This window comes from Embiotoca jacksoni, unplaced genomic scaffold, assembly GCF_022577435.1.
Source record: "Embiotoca jacksoni isolate LCO1_2020_lvr unplaced genomic scaffold, fEmbJac1.0.p SCAF_31, whole genome shotgun sequence".
NCBI classification, from domain to species: Eukaryota; Metazoa; Chordata; class Actinopteri; family Embiotocidae; genus Embiotoca; species Embiotoca jacksoni.
In genome coordinates, this window is record NW_027185383.1 from 203,110 (window position 1) to 219,287 (window position 16,178).

The 16,178-nt window shown below is 39.8% G+C and overlaps 1 protein-coding gene across 5 annotated transcripts in view; it reads right to left on the bottom strand.

Annotated features, from left to right (window-relative positions):
• LOC138207297 (microtubule-associated protein tau-like) overlaps window positions 1-16,178 on the bottom strand; it is a 116,541-nt gene that overhangs the window by 43,600 nt on the left and 56,763 nt on the right. For all 5 annotated transcript variants that reach the window (XM_069164425.1, XM_069164423.1, XM_069164424.1 and 2 more), the window contains one exon: window positions 12,270-13,631. In XM_069164425.1, the coding sequence (XP_069020526.1) occupies window positions 12,270-13,631 (1,362 nt within the window). The remainder of the gene's footprint in view (window positions 1-12,269; window positions 13,632-16,178) is intronic.

The window sequence follows — 16,178 nt, forward strand, 5'->3', positions numbered from 1 at the left end:
GTCAAGGAGTGCAGCCATCTGGAATTCAGTATTCTCTCTTGACAGAATCTACTGGAGATTCTTCTAGCTGCTTAAAACAAGAATCAACCTTTCTGAAGGTCCAATGTCATGTTCAAACCAAGAGATTGCTCTCACAAAATGCAGTACGTACTGTTTTAGAGCACCTCCAAAATGGTGGGGCTTGTAATAACAGTGGTCTGAGAAGGGGAAAACTATAACGAGTGTTGGCAAATGTGCTGGAACAAAAAAAAATGCCAAAGTGGTTCCAACTTGAAATTTACAGGATTTAAAGGATTAACTCAACATCTTCGTGCCAGATACCACAGGGTTTTTCAGAGGTCTTGTAGAGTACAAGCCAGAAGTTTAAAGCTGTTATAGAATATAATGTTATAGTCATAATGTTTTGGCGGAACAGTGTATGTGTAGTGTGATAGCATTCTGTTAGTGGAGAAAGAATGGTTGTGGTGGTCACATACAGCATGCTAGAACTTGTGGCCTTGAGCAAAGATACATTTTGCCAAAGTATGTAGGAACAAGTCATGTTAGCAGGGTGGAAGCTGGGTTTGGTGGAGAAGGAACGGTGTTGATGGTCATGAGTAGAAGGTATGACCTTGTGGCTTTGAGCATGCATTAATGGTGCCAAAGCATGTCGGAACAATTCATACGGGGTTCGATGTAAGAGGGGCAGAGCAGGGGTGGCAGGTGTGAGTTGTGAAGGGAGTTTTCCGGGGACGCCAGGACTGCTGTTGAGCCTCCCTGGGGTGTTGTGGGCCTACTTGATGAAACACTGGGGAAAGGAGGTTGCCCACTTGATAACTCTCACCATTATCTACTTTGGCGTGTGAGCATAGCATGCATAGTGTTAGGATAGAATTCTGTGAAGCAGTGAGATGTTTGGCAGATACTGAGTCAGATGACCCTTGCAGTGTTATTCCGCATTAAATTGGCACTTTGTGTATTGTAAAACTGTTAAGTTTCTTTTAAGTATATGTTGCCAAAGGTTTTGCGTACTAAAAAACTCTACTCTTGGACCAATATTTGGATGTAAGTGTCTTAGCAATGTTAATGTGATGCTACAACAGAAAGTGTTCCGTGCTCTCAGAAGACAGAGGACAGGAAGCGCTAACAGCCACAAAACATGTTAAAAGTGGTTAATCTCACTGGAGTAATTTGGAAACTGCTGGGAATCATCTGTCAGACAGACAGTTTTAGATGTCGAAACTTCACTTTAAACTAATGCCTGATAAATTATCCTGACAACTATCTCACGTTTTTGTACCACACATGACAGCTCAGTGTCTCCCACCAACCCCACTTCACACCCAGCACAACCGCGGCCAGTGCCAAAATAGCTTGTCAAGCATGACTGAAAATTAATGAGTATTATTACATAATCCTCCATGAACAATTTGCCTACTGTAACCACAGAGAAACAGTGAGCTGCGGAGAAAAAGAGGAAGACATTAGACTGTTGTTTAGTTTCAATAGACTTGGAAAGGATGGGTATTATGCAAGCAATCTAGGCAGCGCTTCTGTTAAAGTTTGGGTCATGCTCAGAGGGGGCTAGTGTTAAAATTCAATGGGTTTGAAGGGTTAAAGTAGAGCAATTCCTAAAATTCTATGGAAGACAAGTGCAAGAATGAAACTAAGAAGATACTGTGCTCCTTTGTATGAAATCTCCTGCTCATACAATAACCACTGTCTCACTGTGATAGTGTATCAGATCAGATTGTGTTCTGGTGAAACAAAAAGTCTGAATTATGTTCATTGGGTCATTGTTGAAGTGTCATGTCAGAAATCTCATAGCAGTGACATTTGGCTAAAACTCCCGTTGATGTAAGTTGCACTGTTGTGATGTCATTTTCCTCTCCATTTCATATTGCTGTGGAAATGGTTACTCAAGTAGCACAATTTCTACTTCCCTCTCATGTACAATAGAAGATTTGTTGAAATTAGGTTATGCATTTTATCCAATAAATTCCATCTACCATTGCTTTAAATCCTTGTATACACACAAGGATTGTATTAATGTTGATGCCTTCCTAAGTGATACCTGATGATTCTCAGGAATGTTCAGGAGTTATGCAAACTATCTTTTTCCTATGATTGCTAAATCCATTAGCCACTGATATCGAGGTTTAATGATACTGTTGAGTGTCAAAAATAGGTAGGTACACCTACTCTTTGAAATTATCTGCATTTATGTAAACAAAAATATCTTCATCTAAATTGAAATTATAAACAAAATATTTCCACAAGACACAAATTGTTGTGCTGTTATCCAATCACAAGTTGGATGTGAACCACTTAACTAATTACAAGCAAAACTGCAGAAGTGGGTTAGAGCTACTTTGTACTCAAACACTTCACAATCAAGAATTGATGATTTGCATAAAGCTGGAAAATTTGAAATAATCTCAAAGAGGTGAGATATTATTTAGCCAACAAGAGGAAACCCACTGTGATGTCAGCCACTGGTTTGTAAACTGCTGTTTTAAAGCCTCGAGTCTGGCATTTCAGCTGTCACCATCTTGTTTTTTTGGAATCAGGGGTGGCAACACTTGGAAGAGATGGGGAAGAGCAAGGGGTGGCTGTGACTGAAAGCCTAAAGACACTAGGCCCACCCACGTATAGCAGAAGCCAGGCATTATTTTTGAAGCCTAATATCTTAGTGTCCCTCCTTGAAAAAACAAACAAATTCACTAATCTGCTAATGACACCAAAATGGCTTCTGGTAAAAATGGATTTTGTATTTTGTGAGAGAAGTTGACGCTTTTTGGGAGTCTATTGGAGATTTTTTTTTTTTTTTTTTTTTGGAGCCATCCCCAAGCAGCCCACGGTGATATTGCACTTTAAAGCACTTCCACATTGACTTCAATTTTCAGCCCAGGAGACCATGTCCATTTTTATGTACAGTCTATGGTCCAAAAAAGACAAACTGTGTATGAGTGGAGCCAATTTGTAGTAGCACTGTAACCATTCTCTCCACAAGTCGGCGCCCAGTTAAGATGCATATCATGGTGCACAAATGCATTGAGCATAGACTCCATAGTGGGACAATGCAGTTAGCTGCGAAAAGCTTGGAAGTTAGCTAGGAAAATGTTTTGTGGACTAAGGAAAATCCCCCCTGAAAGTTGTGCAGTTGTGATCCACAGCACTTGTTTGAGGTTGTTGGTCCCAAAGGAGGTTCAACCAGTTAGCAAATCCAATAATTCACTCACTTTTTTCCAACAGTACTATAAATCCTTTTTGCGTGTTCAAAAAGATACTAAAGATTAGAATCTTTTGGGAGCTATTAGCTGAAGCACATTGTGTTTGTAATATACTTTTACTTTTCAAGTAAGTCATTTTAAATTTAAAAAGTCAAAATCATACCCATGTGATTGAGACAAATTGTGGCAATCGGGTGCTCAGGGTTGAAAAGTACTCTACCTAAATTGCCTCCATGAGCTGTGCGTCAAAGCCATTGCTGCTGCAGCTCTTGATTGTGTAAGTCACTCCGGATCTAAAAATATGTGTATCATTTTATGTATCTCAATACCATTCATGCACTTGGTCACTTTCATCTCTGGAGCAGGTTGACTGAGGAATCAGTTGCAAACAGATATTGCACAATCTACGCACGTTACCTGGTCAACAAATTCTTAATACTCATAATCAAAAAAAAATGTATGGATAAAAACACTAGACTAGTTTGAAAATTTGTGAAAACTCTGAATCCACTACAGTGGATATCATAAAACCTGGCAGCTCTTTGTAAAACTAATATTGCCTATTTCCTCCATTTCCTTCTCTCACGTCTTGATTTCATTGTTGCTTCTCATTTAACCTCCCATCATTCTTTACAGAAAGTGCCAAATTAATAAATTACAAATTAAAGGCTAATAATTTATATATTTTCCTGTTGTCCACAAACTTAACAAAAATACCAAACTAAAGTAATTGGTACTGTCAACATGTTCTGTTACAGGATATATATTCTTATTCCATGCCATAGAACTCTATTATTGTCAAAAACGTGTGGCCACTTTAATTTATTTTAACACATAGACGATGCCACTGGTGAAAATAGCCAAGAGAGCGCCAAATCTATATAAATCCACAGATGAAAAATAGTCTCCAACAATTGCATCATTTCCTCCTGTTTGAGTAATGTTTGCTAAAAAGAAAAAAAAAAAAAAAAAAGTAAACAGCCTGACCAGTTTTCAACTTTGCTAGTGGCATGGCTCTGAGGATGAAAAAGTCAGTCAGTCCACCACTTCGCCAAGACTGAAATATATCTCAACAATGATTGGATTAATTGCCCCTTTGTCCAAAGGATGGCACCTACTGACTTGGCTCTATTAAAGAGCAGACGGAGAAGAAGAAGTCCTTGCTATCAGATCACTGTAAAACATGTGTGGCTCTGTGAGATTGGATCAGATGCCACAGTACAAACAGCAGAAACGTGCAATGACAACTACAGCTATCAAAAAGTTATGTGGGGGACTTCAAAAAATAAACAAAAAATGAGGTGCTGCACAAACCCTGCCAGGTAATGGCAGAGCAATTTAAGAGAGAATCACAGCCCATTCATTCACAGATCAACAATCGATGGCCAGCTTTATCACCAAACAAAGTAAGTTTGATGTTAGACGTGCAACGGCCCTCATCTCAGAGATGAAGCAAAATATATGTTTCCATCAGCTTTACATTCAGTTACGCAAAATGTTATACTAAAATTAAAATTAGCACAATGTGCTTATTGCTGAATAGCAATCGTTAGCATGCCAATGACCAAAACTAAGATGCTGAACATTGCACACATTATACTTGCTTAACATCTGCATGTTAGCATTATCATTGTGATGATGCATGTTGACATGCTGATGTCACATTTAGCTCAACGCACCACTGCTAAATCTCAGCACTACTAGTATGGCTTCGAGATGAGATGAACTCACTCATTAACATTTACTGTGGTGGTTTTCAGGCTTTGTAGCTGACCGTTTTGTTCTGATATGAGTTATGCCGTTTTCATTAGTGTCTGTTAGTGCTTCAATACAATGTGACTGTTATTAATTAGATCTGTTTTTTGTTTTTTTAAGATTACCGGCAATAATTGAGCTTGTTGCGGCATGCATAATAGTAATGCAAACAATATTTTAGATAAGGAAAGGGTTCCAAAATTGGTTTCTTACATACAAGTAGATGTTGTATCTGTACTCAAATATTTGATTCCTTTCCTCCAGCTTTTTCCAATTCCGTCGTATATTTTGTTTCCCCATTAGTATGCTAATGGTACATGACTGAAAGGATGGCTGTAACTTTAAATATTTTGGAGCAAATCATGTCTGAAAAGTGTAATGATTAAAAATCTGATGTTGTTTAACACAGCTCTCAAGTGAAACTGTAAAAATCTTCAGTAGAACTTTTGCTACTAACAAGCTAGACCACAGAGACACTGGGGACAGGCTACAAATAAAGTCTAAAAGCAAAAGAACAAAAAAAACCAAAGCCTCATATTTAGAAGCAGCAGCAAATAAGATGTGATACTCTTGCACCGCTATTTATATGCAGGGAGAAAAAAAAATCAGAGGCCAAAGTAAGTCCTCGTTTTGAAGGTCATGGACTGTCGAACATAAACTGGATATGGAGGGAACGAGAGAGAAGGCACAGTAGCTGGATTCCTGTGGAGCTGGTCGGAGAGAGAGTGAGCAGGGTGGGGGCAGAGGGAAAAGGGATGGGGTGGGGGTTCTTGTCAGAGCGTTTCTATTTTTACTCATCGACCTCACTGACTGTCACACCCAGTCCACCCCTTCTCTATCCCTCACTCGCAGAGTCTCTTTGTTTCCATGGCAACCGCCTCCCATGGCTCCCTGACAACCCCCCCTTCCTCCCCTGCCCAACACCCCAACAACTCCCACCCATACCCACAATCTTCGATGCAGTGATTATTATGGTGCCGCAGCGGCACTGGGAGTCTGAGCAGTGGAGGGGAAGACGTGACGTGGATGTAGGAGACAGAAAGAGCAAAGAGATGGAGGGAGAGGAAAACGAGGGATGATGGGGGGATCGACGAGGAGATAGGGAGGGTGGACAGAGGGAATGAGGAAAACGGAGGCAAGGATTGGATAATATATAAATATAAAAAAGAGCAACAAATGAAGGCAAGATTGATGCAGGAAAAGGAGGAAAGGGAAGCAATCAAGGTCAAAGTGGAAGGGAGTGGGAAAAGTGAGATTAAATGAAGGAAATATAGAGAGGAAAAGACTCCGCAGAACCACAGAGAGGAGTGGGGGTAAAGATACAGAAAGAAAATGGGGTGAGAAGAGGGAGGTGATAAGATGACAAGAAGCAAAAATAATCTCCAAAAACTCTTCCTTAGCCTACTTCTTGACTGTTAATTTGGCGTTTCTCTCTGGGAATTGCTTTAGAAGGCCCACATATAGTATTTAATCAGATAATTTAGAGCTGATGAATAAACAGAGAAAATGTATGCTGTCCAAATGTTACTTAAATTAGTAAGACATCCAGTTTAAGACCATCATCTTTACTTCAAATAAAAAGAGAAGATTGGCAGTTTCTTCTGGCCTCTACATTACAATTTTTGTTACGTAAAAATTAGATTTTGCAGGAACGTAGGAAGAACTTTCAGACATTCAAAAAACAGCAGATGGGAAATAGTCAAAATAATTACAAATATACAGAAGAAGAAGGGATAGTACAAAAGACAGGATGAAAAAGGCAAAAGATAACAAATAAGACAAATAAAGATGTCAACATTCAATGTCAACCCGTTCATTACATTGCAATGCTGCAGTGCTCATGTTGGGCTTTTTCATGAGGAAAATTCAGTCTTAAAAGAGACTTCATTAGCCAACCATGCACTGGCATCACACTGGGGGAAGCTACCTTATATATCCATCACATGCAAGGAAATTAAATGAGCCCTTTTGATGAGTGAGCAGTCTAATTTCTAAGTAGAGAACACTGTCAGGAGATACTGAAGTAACACACACATCCAGCATGATGGGGTTTCTATTGTCAGGTTGAGAAAAATGTCAGATACAATCATAATATCCAGAAATGAGGGGAACTTAAAGGAGTAGTTCCACATTTTGGGAACAGCACATATATCACTTCTTGTTCTCATAAGTGTTGGTGGTATCAATCTTCTCACTGAACTCAGAGCAAGAAAGTAAACATGTATATTTCCCAAAATCTTGCTTTGCTATTGCTTTAAAGAAACACAACTTTTGCACTTGCATTTGTTATGCAACAAAAGTTGACAAGAGCTCTATATATAAAACCTCATGATCCTTTGTCATCAAGTTCAGGTTTGGTGATCGAGTACATTCTGGATTTGATTTTCTGACAGCAGAGTTTGTTAACGTCCTGCTGTTCACTCATGTCTCAGGTTTTGTAAAATTGTGAGGGGAGTTTTTTCAAAACATCACAACACAATGATACAATAAAGTCACTTTGACTGTCTGTGAAGATTTTCAGTCATCCAGGTCATGCTTAATCTTCACATAGTGGGGGTATTTTGTGAGTCACGTCAACATTATATTTTGAACTGTTGTTTTTGTCATGAGTACTTTGACATTGAACATGCGGAGGTCAATTTTTCTCAGCATTTGCACCTCATGTAAAGACATCAATCAATCACATTGTGTAGAAGTGGAATGGACATCATATCGCAACTCAACTAATGACAATATTGATTGTTCATGTCTCCACCTAGCCTTATTTTTTTGAAAGGTGAGGCTGGCAGCAAATTCAAAAGGAGCATATCTTTTTTCAGTTTTAACATTTGATATGTTAACTTTGTTCTATTTTCAGTTTCATATGGGTTTGCATAACTGGCAAATAATTACAGTCCTGTTTATATTTACATTTTACACAGTGTCATAACTTTTTGGAAATTGGGTTGTAGTTTAAAAATAAATTTTAAATTTGTTTTACTTTAACAGACACTAATACATTTGCAAAGAGCTGATATAAGCGTGGCAGTTTATTAGCCTATATAGTTCCAAAGTCGACTCAACTCTTGTATTCTTTGGATAATATTCTGCATTTTAACAAATAATCATAATAATTGATCAAAGATGACTTTTTGAACACATTAGTTAAAAAATGCTGCAAAATAAAAATATAAAAAAGACATTTGCCAAGAGCCAAACTTTACATCCTGATGTTGTTTGTTTTGTCTGACAAACAGACTAAAACTCCAATCTATTCAGTCTGTAGTGCTGTAAAAAAGAAAAGCAGCAAATTCTCATACCAGGGCACAATAACATCATATCATATATGTATTATTACAGTTATTTTGATAGTTATAGTTCTTTAGTTCTTGCCACCAGCAGCCTTTTGGTCTGATGGGCTCCAGCAGCAGTAGTAGTAGTTTACAGTCAGAGCTGCAGTTCCCCCAGCACACACCTGATGTAGCCAACGAGCAGGACTGAGATTTAACAACAACCCTTCTCTGCAACACACACTGCAACATCATTATATGTCTGCAACGCACAACCAACCAAAACACACACACACACACACACACACACACACACACACACACACACACACACACACACACACACACACACACACACACACACACACACACACATGTCCCCAGTAGTTCTCTCAATTTATAGAATTCACTTTGATTCAATCTCACTGGCTTGCTCTCAAGGACAAAAGCAGGTTGCATTATCTTGTAAGAGAAAGTTACCTCTTCTTTGTCTGTCACACACATGCACACAGTCTATCAGGCTAAATAATGACCATGCAGCAGGAGTGAAAACAGTCATTTTTCGAATACAGTTTACAAGCAACACACACATGGCAAAAAGTAAGGATGTGTTTGCCTTATGCAAGGGTGAAACAGTCACAGCCATCAATATTGCATATGAAAGAGAGTGGAGCGGGTTTTATAAATAGAGACAGACCAGATAAAGACAAGAGAAAGAATACATTACAGTTCACTAACTGAATCCTGGCTGACTGGACAGTAAAAGCACTCTATCTGCACTCTTTGAGCAAATCTTGAAGAGATAGTTTCTCTTGGCTACTGTCACAGCTTCTGATCTTCAAGCATATTAGTCCACCTGCAGTTTCCAGCAAACACCCAACCTTACTCACAAAAGGAATGGAACACAAGATTGAAACAACATTTCAATATTTCCCCTTAAAGCACATCTGAGCACAGCAGCAATCACATAATGAAAGAGCTCAGTTTACATAAATGTGTTGCTTGGTACAAAGTTAGATGAAATGGTGGACTCACAGATCAGCAACAGATTTGAGCTCTGAGAGAAATGGAATGATCTGACAAACCGAGGAGACACATGGCAAAATTGGTTGTGCAGGCCAGAAAAGCTACAGCAATAATGGCGGAGTTAGATATCCAGTTTTTAGTCTAATTCTCAGTTTCTGCTGGACTAGTAGCTCATTTGAACAACAACACACGAAATTTAAATTGTGTTTTCTTAATAAACTCCACTTTTCAAATCCTGCGATGTTTGCATGACCGCACTGTAGCAGCTTTAGATACCAGTCAAGCCAAGCACTCAGGGAGAAGCAACTACAGAGCATCTTCACTCTGGGAGAACTTGGTGCTGACTGAATACGAAAAGTAGACAGACTTCTGCAGCACTGAAACTCGCCAGAGTTTCTCTAAAGATTCAGAGGGATTTATGCTTGTTTGGAGAGATGAGAGGGAATATCATTTGTGGCATTTTTCCACTGGAACATCATTAATGCCTCACAGATCCTTCACAGGAATTGTGAAATATAACATAATAATCTACCAAATAATGAACTAGACATGGAGAGCACATCATGTTAAAACAGCTTGGTAACATAATGGCAATGAAAAAATTAATTCATTATTTCATGAATGTGATGATGACAACTCAAACTAAGACACAACATGCTTTGACAAGCAACCCCAGAAAGTTTCTACATATTTAAAACAAAACAGTTGCACTTGCATGGATTTTCTCAATTTTACTGTATTCTAAGTTATCATTGTTAAAAGAAACATGGTACCACAGTGTGAAAAGGCATATTCAAAGTCCCCTGCAAATTTTCACTTGAGAGTAAATTATGCAAACTCAAAAAAAGGAAACTTGTCTTACCTGCTGACCAAGGTCACATCGTTGGTGGCATTATAAAACAGAAAAACGAGGAAGGGAAGAGAAAGAAATATGATGTTTAGTTCCTTCAGAATCCACTTCACACATCAACTCTAACAATCTTTCAGCATTAATGCTTCTATCACAAATGTCAATCATGTATGGAGGTGCTTCAGAAGTCCAGTTGCAGTTTCTGGAAATTGAAGAACATTTCAGAGATTTGTCACTATTACAGCTTAAAGGCCAATGTGACAGTGAATGCTGCAGTAAGTCTTAAGGACTACAGTGTCACGATTTGAATCCGAGTGATCACTTCAGTTTCAGCTAACTGACAAAAGCTTTTATCTTAAGAGCATTAAATGCGTATTTCACACAAATTGTCAAGTACTGGTCAGGTTTTAGGTGTAAAAAAGGGCTCAAGAAAAGCATTGGGGATCACATTGGAAAGTAAGTTTTCATTATGCAGGCTATGGGATGAGGATATGAAGCCCAACATTATCAGGGGGAAGAAGCAGTAGACTGAGGTCATCCCAGGGTTTTCCCCAGAGTACAGGAAGTCAGGCAGACCAAAAGGGCATCTGGTGCCAGGCGCCGGACATCAGATGTCTGTAACACTCTTGGGGATGGACAGCTTTATGCCATTCTATTGTAACATCAACTGGAGAAAACCCTGGTACCTGAAGGTGATTTTATTTTCTAATTGGGATATAACACACCAGAGAAGCAATTCTAACTAAACAAGACTGAACAGGAACAAAAACATCAATTGCTCTACATCTATAAATTGCACTAGATCTTTGCCCATGGCCACCAGTGGTTGAAAATGTATTGTTTTTAAAAACAAAATACTACTGTATATTACCATATTTATTCTAGAGCTCTCAGCTCCATGTGTGGCCTTAGTCAGTGGATGGAGTTTGCACAGTTTCCATGGAAAAAGTTCACTTATCAGCGCTTGATCTAAATGTGTAACTATTGTCACTCACAGGTGATTGTATAATGGCAAGTGCTATCCCATAGCAAACTCTAGCTACTGATGAAGGCCAAGACTTGTATCTGAAAGCTGTGGAGAATATATAGTAAGTATCCTTGAGCTATTGTATTGTTTTTTTTGTCTGTCTGTACCACTTGTCTTATGTGAACAAATACTGTATACTCGAGAATTCTGAGTGGAATGTTTGGAAACAGAGTTAAATAATATTAGATTACTCCAATTTAGTCTTTAGTGTGTAACACGTGCCAGATGCTGTCTACATCTCAATGTCATTTGAAATTAGAATTTCTGTTTCTCTCTGTGAGAGTCTAAATGGGGTAAAACACATTATAAACAGCTGTATAGAAACACATTATATAGACACAAAAATCAACAAAACTGATGCATATCTAAACTCCACCACTGCACAAATTTCTCTGCAGTTGATTAAAAGCTATAACATAACTGACTTTATGAAGCTAGAAGGCATCAGCAAACTGCTTTTGCCATGCAAGGACCCAGGTTATGTGTATATGTCTACAGACAAAAAGGAGATAGCAGGAGATTACACAAGAAGCTGACAGTCACATGAAACAGTAGACAGTGGCGCAAGCACAGACAGTAGAGCTATCAGAAGCAGCAGGTTAAGTAATACAATTGTTGTGATTGTGTGTAACAGATACACAGTGGCAGACAGAGGGAAATCAAATCAGACAACTTAACAGTTTACCCTTGCAGTTTTGTTAATATAGGGCCCGACCAGCCCAGTACATTTGTGTCCCATACTCATACCAGCCCCAGCGGAAGAGTGATATACAGTATCTGGACACCAAATGTTTTTCTGGTAAATGTCTTAAATATTTTCCAGATTCCATATTTTAAAATGGCAACAAAGATAAGATCTGTGCTGAGACCTTTTGTAAATATATATATATATCTGATATATATATATCTGATTAGAACACAAGCTGTTCTGGATCTATCTGTCGGGCCCTGGTTATTACAAATTCACAGAGGAAAGAATAAAGCACCAAGCAGGCCTGGTGCTCAATCCACAGGCAAAGAGCCATGCATACAGGAAGACAAACAGTACTACTTCCTGCTATTCTAGCCTACAATCAAGTTTGTTCAAATTTGCCCTATGTTATTTATAATCTTCCCTGCAGTTCACCAACCTTCCAGTGGGGGGAGCTGTGGCGACGAGGACTCCTGGTGCTCTGAATGTGCAGGGAGAGAGGGAGGGGCAGCTTGGGTGATGGAAGGAGGGGGTGTGGCTGAGCTGAAGGACATGGCTACACTATTAGGGTGGATGCCTGATGATGATGTGGGGGTGGCTTCATTCGTACAGGGAGCAGCTGAAGAACTAAGGAGTGTGGCTGAGGTAGTAGTGGACACAGGAGCGGTGGTTCCTGTGGAGGCTGCCTCTGCTGTACTAACAACAGGAGTGGCTGCAGTTGTACTGGGAGTAGCTGTGGAGGACATCAGTGTGACTGAGGGGACGAAAGGCTTGGCTTGGACATTGAAGGCTGAGCCGATGGCAGTTGTTGCAGGGTGTGTTTCTGCGGGAATTAAGGGTGATGGATCAGTGGACAATGTGGAAGTGGGAGAAAGGTCTGGAGTGCTCTTGAAAGGGTTGAAAACAGGTGAGGTTTGTGAAGCAGGGATGACAGTTTCTGCCAGGGAGGACTTTGTCAGGGAAGTAGTAGCAAGGGAGGGGGTATTGGTGACAGGGGTGGTGGTCTGTGAGTCAGGAGTGGAGCCTGGGGTCTGGAGTACTGAATCGAGGAAAGAGAAGGTCTGGGAGACTGGGCTCAGATTGTCACCTGTCATGAGTGCTAGACTGCTGCTAACATCCCCAGCTAAACAACTCTTAGTGGGGGCACTAGTTACGTTGGGCTCAGGTTTGCTGGTTGAAACTTTTGCCTCATTTGCTTTTGGCCCATCTTTAATGGACACAAGGAAATCATCTACACACATGGGCTCGTAGGAACGTGGAGAGGAATCTGTTCCAAGGCTAACATGGGAACCGCTGGTGAAACTTGTGGGTATTTGCTCAGGGGCAGAGGGCGAAGCAGGGTAGGGGCTGGAGTTTGGAGATTTGGGGTCAGTAGGACCAGAGTTAGCAGGTGTAGTCAACTTAGGAGTGACTGCAGCTGGTGTGGGAGAAATGGGCATCTGGGGCGCTCCCCACTCCTCTGGAAGTCTTGCCCGACTCTTAGTCTTCCTGCCTTTTACCCTACCCCCTCCACCACTCTCTCTGATCTCCCACTCCCAGTTCCCCTCCTCATCTTCATCCTCCTCCTCCTCCTTTCTGCCCTGATCCTGCATCCCTTCCTTGTCTGATTGGCCGATGTTATTCTCCTGGCTATCCAAAAAGTTGTAGACCTCGTCACGGCCCTTCCTCTTCTTCTTTCGCCGTCGCTGCTGCTGCTTGCCAGCCTCGCCCCCCGGCCCCACCCTCTCGGGGCTGAGGGGTTCGGAGTTGGAGGACGTGGGACTGCTGTCGTCCACTGAGCCACTGGGAGAGAGGACGGGAGCTGCCGAGGGGGAGGGTTTTTATAAGAGGAGGAACCAATCACATACTGTGTCAGTAAAACACCTGCTAATAAGCCATCAGATTGTGGTTACTATAGGTATGGTTGTTATTTTAGGTTTAAATCTCATCAGACGTGTTTACTGTCGCCTGGCAGTAACTTGAGTGTACTGACTGGTCTCAACAAAATTGTAAGGGTGAAATCAGTTGACGAATTTTGATGGAAGGGAGCTTGAAACATTAGTCAAAATTGATTTTGGAACTGTGTTTTGAAGGGGCACAACTTGTTTTTCCTTACACAAAGTAACACAGAGTAACTTATGGATACAATTTCCTGAGCTTATCATGTAGTTTAAAAGTATGTTGTGTAAGTTAAGGTAAAGACAATGATTGAATGATTAAAAGTGAATGTGTAAGGATATCTAAAGTGTCAGCATGTGCTCCCTCAAAAGGCTTAATCCAGTCCATTGGATTATTTACTCATATAAACAACACACCTAAAACCTGTGGTCTGTAGCTCTAGAGGAGGCTCAGCAATGTTTGCTTGCCTAATCTTTGAAAATGACAAAAAAATCTGTGCATGTGCAGAAAAGAGTATTTACCCGACCTCCGTAGCATGCTCCTCATCTCCTCTTGAGGCTAGCAGCTTGAGGCTACATTAACCCTGACTAGGACAACATATTGTGGATAATGTAGGTTTTAGTATATGTGGGGAAATGCAGTACTTTGTATTCTCTTATTTGACTGTGTGTCTTGATTTAACAATGTTATAGGAGAGCAATGATAAATTGGTAGAGTACTCTTTGAAGGGGAACTACTCCTCCATTTCATTAATGGCCATTAATTGAGCCAAGGCTTAACTTCTACCAGAGGTACCTTTGCTTTGCTTGCAGTCTGTCTGACTCTGGGTACAATACATATATATTGCACGCCCATTAAATGAAGCTCTAGAGCCTTGACTAAAAGAATACTAGCGTATATCTGTCATCCTCAAGGACAAAGCAATGTCATTGGTGTGGGGTGTAAGTGCTTTGTAGGGAGTTTGTTTTAAAATCCTAAATCTAGTACTAATACTAGTGTCCTTTTCAAACTTGTATCAATTTGCCTAGACATGACAACGCAGCAGCTGTAATCTGGTACTGTAGTTGATACCCTGACAGAAATATTGCATTTTGCACTCTTTGTGTTTCTTTCAATCCCTTCAAGAAATCACAATATTGTAATCACAATAATTAATGCAACTATCCGCTATTTACAGAAATGTCCACAATTCCTCCCCAATACACATACTGAAAATAAACTCTGGAGGCATTGTTGCAAAAAGCCTTTCCAAACAGAACATGCTTCATGAACAAAAATAACTCCCCATTTACAGTCACCAAGGCTCTTCAACGTCTTCTCATCATCAAAACAAACCACATGCTGGTTGACTAGAAAAACTGCAAAACTGGAATTGACAGGGTTGATGGGAAATGTGGTCTTATTATGAAAATTTCATGAATTTTGCCGCAAATAAATCTCATAAAACAAAACAGAAATGTCATTAAATTTTCAATCAATCAATCAAAAAAAAAAAAATCCTGACAGGACTATTTTATATATCATCTGATACTGCAACATGTGTTAATACTGCACTAGGATGACACATTTTGCCACATTATAAACGACACACCTTGCCTTTGCTTACTTCATGCCATGTAGGCAATATGCATATTAAAATAAAAAGTCAAGTTTTGCTTCAAGTTTCAGTGATAGTAACCATAGTCTGAATGCTTTTAGGCTCCTTTTGGCACAACCCTTCAAAAATGTTAATAAAACATGTTGTATGTGATTGTGCCTGCTTTTATAAATGCATTTAACTTGTATTTGTTTCACTATTTGTTCAATAAAGACTACAATAAATTATATGTGTATAAGCAGTTTATATTACCACAGGTATTAACAGATGTGTTTTTCAGCACTGGGCATCAGGCAATACAAATTTGCATTGATTTATCTGCTTGGTTGTGTAACAGCTGCAACACAACTCTGCCCGGGTCAAATTTGTTATTTTGAAGTGGTCATTTTTATTTCACATGTCCTTTGTAGGACTGACGCAGATCTGTAACGTTGGGTAATTTGGGATTCCCTTTTTTTTCTAGACAAATCCCCAAAATATAAGGTAACCTAAGAGGAAATACACATTGAAGATCGATTGGTTCCATCATTTTGTGTTCATTTTCAATTCTGAATATCCGCAATGGAGTCTGGGAAGGACTGTACTTCAGAGTATATGTTCATCATCATCATCATCATCATCATCATCATCATCGTCATCGTCATCGTCATCATCATCTATGGGACAGAACTGGTTTTGTGTAGGTAGCAGGCACACACAACAGAGCAAAAAAAACACACTGTGAGCAGCAGCGCTTTGACACAATAAGATAAGAAAATCAAGCGCATATCATAGAAGGGGTAGCATGCATAATTGAAATGCATGCCTGTCGACTAGATGCACATGCAGACACAAAACAATGACTGGAAGTTCATGTACCTCTGTCTTAATCAA